This window comes from Ptychodera flava, chromosome 11 (genome assembly GCF_041260155.1).
Source record: "Ptychodera flava strain L36383 chromosome 11, AS_Pfla_20210202, whole genome shotgun sequence".
Classification (NCBI taxonomy): domain Eukaryota; kingdom Metazoa; phylum Hemichordata; class Enteropneusta; family Ptychoderidae; genus Ptychodera; species Ptychodera flava.
The window spans coordinates 13,450,909-13,457,941 of record NC_091938.1 but is presented as its reverse complement, the minus strand read 5'-3'; the positions used below and the strand labels follow the sequence as shown (position 1 = coordinate 13,457,941).

Sequence of the window (7,033 nt, the reverse complement as noted above, 5' to 3'; positions counted from 1 at the left end):
AAGCCGCATCACGCAGCGATATCAATGCGCAACATGCAAATTAGTAGGTATAAATAGGAAGCAACACAGCCGCATGTTCTCCCTCCTTTGCAATTGACCAACGGTGGCACGTCATGGCGACTCAAGCTCCTTCTCAAGCTCCTACCACCGCTACTCAAGCCTTCGTCACAGCGCATGCCGGCCAACGTCCACCTACTGGCCAACAATCCCAAACCCGTGTCGCTCAGTCAGCCAGTGTAGCGCACCAAACTACGACTGCCACCCAATCTACTACAGGCCCAGGAGCAGCCGGAGGAGAGCAACCAACCATACAAAATGCTGGGCAGGTGAGTAGCGACTTCGCTGTGTGTACTTTCTGTGCGGTGTCTAGTTGTTTTTTTTTTCTATCTTGCTCGTTTACATGTCGTTATCTATGTCGCCTGTCACCGTGTACTTTTGCTGCTCCTTACGGCCACCTGTTGAGCTTCCCTTTGTCTCGTGTCGTAGTGCCGCCTTCTGGTATGGTTTAAGCTTTGTTCGTAGCTAAACCTGAACCCACACCTGGCTCAGTGTCGTCTTGATTTTCTGGCCCAGTGTGGCAGTCCGTTCTTTGTATGTCTTTTTGTACTTGCCACTTCCATAAATACGCATATTGCTGTTAAGGATGTACGCGCAATGGCCCGCGCCAAATTCTGCTTCTGTTAACGTTGCGACCACGTCAGAGTCTGGAATTGAGGGTAACAGCCCTTCACTTTGGCTTTTTGACAAATTTTTTGCACATCCCTCTGCCAATACCTTTTCTCTCACTGTAAACACTCAAAAGTTTGGTCACCGGGTTTCCTTCCCGGCAGCTGAATGCTCTCGTTTGATTTGCCGTAGAATCTTTCTTGCAAAGGCTTGCCAAGCACCATCCCCATTACCATTTTTTTTTTCTTCACTGGCACGCCTTAAAAAAACTCGTGCGGTCGACCGCCGTTTCCCTTTTTTCACTACAAAATAACTTTTTGGGAGGGGGTAGCCATATTCGCAAAATTTCTCCATTTTTTCATTTACCTCTTTTCCCATGCTTTCCTGTCGCGCGTACATCCGTCAGGTTCAGGCCCAGGTAGGCGAGTGCCTACGAGGGTGGCCAGTAATCCGGCCAGGCAGTCGGACCCGCAGAGGGGTTCGTTGCGAGTGTTGCCGATAAACTGTATGTGTATTGCTGAAGGCCCAGGTAGGCGAGTGCCTGCGAGGGTGGCCAATAGACTGTGCCAAGCAGCCTTACCCGCTAAGGGGTTCGCTGCGAGGGAAACCTCTGACATGCCGAACCTGCTAGTCACAGAGGTTCGTTTCCTTTTGATCTGGTGGCCGAGCAGGGCCTTACAACAATAATTCACAGCGTCTCTTACGGAGGCTTCCAAAAAATAAATATAAAACAAGACAAACCAACAAACAAACAAACAAACAACAACAAAACAAGCAGTCATTTACTTTTTCGGCCTAAAAAAAAAAAAAAAAAAAAAAAAAAAAGACATTCAAAAAAAAAAAAAAAAAAAAAAAAAAAAAAGTTTTACATTGCTACGTGACAACACATGTTTATGTTTCGCTCCATAGTTTCCTTTTTCGGCTACTTTTCTCAAAATCTCACGACCAAAGGATAGACCACTGTGGTGGTTCGGCAAAGTGCCCAATGGTGTTTAGCGTTGGGATAAAAGGGCGTGCCTGTTGCCTTGACTGTTTGCGTTTTCGTTTTACAGGTTGATGAGTTGGAAACACTCAGGCAACAACTCAAGAAACTGCAGGACAAAGCCGAAACGGCCTCTGTAGACGATGCCTTAGCTAAGGTGATGGAGATGGCCCACACGCCTTCCCTGACGACCCGACCACAGCTGATTAGCGCCCTCAGAGCGTTGGTCGACAGAGCTACGGTAGCAGCACACCCGAAGCTATCCCGCTACCGAGCGGTTCTCGCACAGTTCGAGTCCAACGATTTTGGGAAGGACGCCGGCCGCTTACTAGTCCTGCTACTTGGTAACAAGGAGGAAGAGGAGATTGCAGCCAAAGTCACAAAATTCATGCGTAATGTGCAGGGAACCCCTCGCCAGTTCCGCTCCTCCAACCAGAGATACGAGCCCTACGCCCGCCAGAAGAGAAACGCAGATTCGTTTGCATGTTTTGTATGTGGAGAAACTGGTCATATGGCCAGAGCCTGCCCTAACAAGAAGACATAATTTGCCTACCTAAGGCATGACATTTTGATGACCTTGGCGATATTCCTCCAACTCCTGCCCTGACAGTGTTTATGTATACATGCATTCATATCCCACAAGTACTTTTACCCCACGCATTCCACTGACAAGCGCACACACGTTACACCCATATCCCCAGCCATACCAGTAAACACCGATACATACATACTCACCATCATTAGCACAGATGTATAGGAATGCTGTCAAGGCTATGATGTGTACCTTCGTATATTTACCAATCGCCATTAAAACTTAAAAAATTTACATGTATGTGTCCTAGCACTTTATAGAGCGTTACCTCGTCGTTCCTATGTGTGTGTGTGTGTGTGTGTGTGTGTGGTCCACCTGCGTCGGTATATATGTAGGAATACAGCCTTAGTTTCTCTCTCCATCCGATTTCATGTAAACCCAACCCGCCCGACCCCCGAAAGCAGGGAGGGTCCACGTGACCCTTTGCATTTTATGCAGCCCGGCATTTGCAGGGTCCTGTCTAGGGGGCTCCCTCAAGACCTCGTTTCCTTTGGTTTTCCTTGTGTAAAAGCTGGTTTCCCTCTCCTTCACCAAATTTATCCGCCTCCCGTTCCCTTCATTTCAGCCGATACCACAACCATGGGAATCCTACACTGCTGGAAACCGGCCTCCCCGTAGAACTGACTACACATGGGTAACTCTTGAGGGCGCCCCCGGGCAGGACCAACATCTCCCTGACGTACGAACAGTGGCAGCAGGGCTCCAAAAAGCTTCCCCACGCCTGTTGTCATTCCGGAACCCAAACGAATTTGTAGCCGGCGAAATACACAAACACACCAGACGGCATGGTCCGACATAGCCACGTGCGCAAGTAACCACGACCAAATTATGGACTGGGTCAAGAATGGAGCGAGTGTCTCCAGCTACTTCACACATTTCAAAGGGACTTTTAAGGGCGCTTTCTATGATTCCCCAAAGCCACCTCCAAAGGTCTTTTCAAACAACCCACTGTGTAAAAATTACGTAGATTTCATTTCTCAAACTATCCGCGATAGGATAAGAACTGGTGCTATTTCTGTGTATGGTTCGGTAGGGATTGATCCACCGCCACATATCGTTATGCCAATCACTATAGAGCCCAAAAGCCTCGCATGTGCATAGACATGCGGTTTTTAAACCTGTGGATTGCAGACAAGCCATTTAGATTAGACAAGTTGGTCGAGGTGTCTCGATACTTAGATAGATATGATTATCATTGTAAATGCGATGACAAGAGCGGCTACGACCATGTCTTAATTAAAAACGAAGATCGAATTTATTTTGGTTTTCAATGGGCTGGGATATGGTACGTCAATAATACACTCCCGTTTGGGTGGAAATCCTCTGCATATGTTTATCACACATTGGGCTATACAATCACCAGTTATGCCCGAATGCTTGGCGTACCCTGTTTGCAATACATCGATGACAGGCACGTTGGGCCATTGCGGGTCGCCGCCCTCTCAACTGCTTCCCAAATAAATAGCTGGTCAAATCGGGAGCTGTCCGAGGCAGCCGCATACATTCTGTTGCATTTATGCGTCTCCACTGGCTACTTCATAGCCTTAGATAAAAGCATCCTCTTACCGGTCAGATCGCTTGTTCTCTTAGGGATGACAGTCGACACGACCTTGCAGGCCTTTATCATTCCCGATAGTAAGAAAGCGCGATTTGTCGAATTAGTGGAGTCCGCCTTAGCTAAACATGCTATCTTGATCACGACGCTGCAGAAAGTTAAGTGCATCTCATTCTCCCTCGCAATTCCATGTGCTCGGATTTACATCAGACAAATGGCCCACGCTCTGTCTAAAGCCCAGACGTCAGCACAAAACCTTGTCCGCGTCAATAATCCCCTTAGGGAGGAGCTAAAGTGGTGGATAAAGATCGTTCAAACTGCATCCCACTTCAAATGGTTAGAGGAGAGACACACCACCCTGCAACTGTATACAGATTCGAGTTCACATAAGTGGGGGGCAGTATTCAAACCAAATTCTACAAAATCGCTTACATTTAGCGACAGCTGGGAAGACGAATGGAGAAAAAAATCAATTAATGAAAAAGAAACTGAAGCCCTTGCTAGAGCTCTGATTGCTGTTGGACCACAAGTTACAAACACCCGACTTAACGTCTTTTCCGATTCAGCCGTTCTTGTACACGCCTGGAATGCAGGTTTCCCAGGATCTAAATCTATCAGCCTCAACGATTTGCTTAAGAAAATATTTAGTTTCTGTATCGAGCACAACACCCAATTAAACATCGCTCATGTTCGCTCCCAACAAAACTTAGCCGACAGAGCGTCAAGGGAACTATCTATGATGAACGCGAAGCTGTCCGACCAAACGTGGAATAAATTAGAAAGAGAATTCGGGCCCCACACTCTTGACGGTATGGCTACATACTCAAATGCAAGGCTAAAGGACTTTATTTCACCCTTCCCTCAGCATAACAGTGCAGGTGTAGATTTCTTCCATCACCATTTCTCCCGCGACGATAACATTTACCTGTACCCGCCGTTCTCGCTTACGCATCCAGTCGTAAAACACATTGTCAACAACTCCCTCAACGCAACAGTCGTTATACACAAAGACAACAGTTACCCCGCTTTCTGGCCAATGGTAGCACATTTGGCAGTACGAATACTTAAGTTGGCCAATCGTGGAGATTCAGGCGTTATATTAGCGCCCTCTACAGACGGTTATAAACCATGCAGTACTCCGTGTGAACTCTTTGCAGCAAGATTCGTGGCACCGGCAACCTCAAGCGGAGATGAATGTGATGAATTAAAACAGTGAAACCGCTGTTTGAAAATTTAACAACCATTCACAAGCTATATAACATTAAGTCCATGTTTATCCGCTTTTAAACGCATATTGCTCTTCTATCACCACAGGCATGTTGGATGTGCGGAAGTTACAATCAGGATCCCCCGATCTGCAAGTTATGTGATTCCAAAATGCCTCAACCGCCGCAGCTGAGTCCCGCAGCCACTAAAGCTCACTGTGTTGATCTAGCGACAATAGATCGACGCATGGAAGAAGTGCTGGGCAAACGCTCCCCATATGATGTGCAAAAGGATCGTTTGGTCCAACAATTTGAAACATTTTTAGCGAGTTTGAGTGAACCCAAAACCGTGTGGACGGCTACATCCCAAGACATCGTCAGATTTTTGATTTATAAAGACAAGGACGCTAAGACAAGAGTACACGAAGTAACATGTCCTTATTTAGGCCAGTCTGGGTCTCACCAACCATGTCACTGCCCCAAGAGAATCCGGGTCACCACAGCCAAAAATATGACCTCTAAATTAAGCACCTTTTACAAAGCTGTGGCGACACAAGTTGGTTTCCCCCGACCAAACCCGTCGATTCAGTATTAGTTCATAGATATCTTAAAAGTCAGCCGAAGAACAAGCGAGGTCCATGATAACCCCAAAGCAGGCAACCCCATTATTTCTGAATAAAATGAGACGGGTCTTTGAGTATATAATCGAGCAGATAAAAGTATGCAGGCGCCCATCACAGATCTATGTGTTAGCAAGGGACTTGGCCTTCTTTAAAGTTCTCGCATTTTCAGGGGATAGGGCACACGACCTTGGTCACGTCAAGACCCAAGAAATAATGCGTTTCCCAGACAATTCTGGCTTTTTGTTTAACCATACGTTCGGTAAGACGCTGAGGGGGTCATCTACAAATATGTTTGCAATCAAAAGGTGTGCGGATGCTCTCATGTGCCCAGTCACTACAGTGGAGGCATACTTCGATTTGAGTATGGCTATCGGGTTAATCTAATAACGGGATATTTATTTCGGCCCACCCACGCCCAGGGCACCGTCGAGCAAAACCCGTATCGTCCCAATTAGTATATCATCGCCTTAAGACATACCTGCAAGAGACTGGAATAGATTCCGGCGAAACCCCACATGGGTGTAGGAGTGCCTGTGCAATCTCTTTGTCTATGGCTGGCTCGGACATCCAATCCTTGATGAGCCATGTAGGTTGGCGAGCAGAGGACACGGCGCTCTACTACATGCAACTGGCAAAAGTTACAAAAGTTGGGGCACCAGCAGATAATCTAGCGAAAATGGTTGATGCGCCAGATTATAATAATATAGAGGCATATCACTCAATGAATAACCTGGTTGGTTTCACTAGAGCGTTTGGAAATGATAATATTTGAAATATGCGATTTGATTGTAAGATGAAGTTCACGTAGGACTTTAATAATCTTGCTTTCTATTTGGGAGGGACGTATTACACTACATAGGCAGTCGACGGATTGTATGATTTCTTAGGCTGTACGTGGAAACCAATTCTGAAGAACAATTCTAAGGAAGCGAATAAATGCATATGTAAAAGCATCTCTTTGTCTCCTGACTGTGTTATGTGTGGTGATAATGGTGTCTTTAAGGCATGGGAGGATAAGCTAGTTCGTAAAGGCAAAGTTCATATAGTCCTCTCTATAAATACATATATATTGTACATACGTATATGCATATACGATAGGGTAAAGTGCTTGACGACAGGTTAGCCACCCAACACTTTTACCCAAACCTAACAATAGGCATATCCTTGAGCGGAGTGATAAGGCTTTAAATATTAAGTTATTCAAAGCCGCATCACGCAGCGATATCAATGCGCAACATGCAAATTAGTAGGTATAAATAGGAAGCAACACAGCCGCATGTTCTCCCTCCTTTGCAATTGACCAACTTAAGGTTACGTATGGCCATACTATATGCAGGACTATAGGGTGTGTTTGTGCCGGCTAACCAGTAAACTGGCCCTTACCCACCCACCCTTCCCAACATGTACGAC

General features: G+C 46.2%; 2 protein-coding genes across 2 annotated transcripts; both read left to right on the top strand.

Moving 5' to 3' along the window:
- LOC139143544 (uncharacterized) lies at positions 1 to 2,916 on the top strand. The gene is made up of 2 exons (XM_070713973.1): positions 1 to 326; positions 1,719 to 2,916. Exons 1-2 carry the CDS (start codon positions 114 to 116, stop codon positions 2,190 to 2,192), a joined length of 687 nt encoding a protein of 228 aa, XP_070570074.1. The 5' UTR covers positions 1 to 113; the 3' UTR covers positions 2,193 to 2,916.
- Positions 2,917 to 3,613: 697 nt separating this feature from the next.
- LOC139144358 (uncharacterized) lies at positions 3,614 to 5,011 on the top strand. The gene has a single exon (XM_070715059.1). The coding sequence runs from the start codon at positions 3,614 to 3,616 to the stop codon at positions 5,009 to 5,011; it is 1,398 nt and encodes a 465-aa protein (XP_070571160.1).
- The last annotated feature ends 2,022 nt before the right edge of the window (positions 5,012 to 7,033 follow it).

Coding starts and splice junctions, on each gene's coding strand:
- LOC139143544 (XM_070713973.1), top strand. CDS start 114: ATGGCGACTCAAGCTCCTTCTCAAGCTCCTACCACCGCTACTCAAGCC. Junction 327..1,718: donor CCATACAAAATGCTGGGCAG/GTGAGTAGCGAC, acceptor TTCGTTTTACAG/GTTGATGAGTTGGAAACACT.
- LOC139144358 (XM_070715059.1), top strand. CDS start 3,614: ATGCTTGGCGTACCCTGTTTGCAATACATCGATGACAGGCACGTTGGG.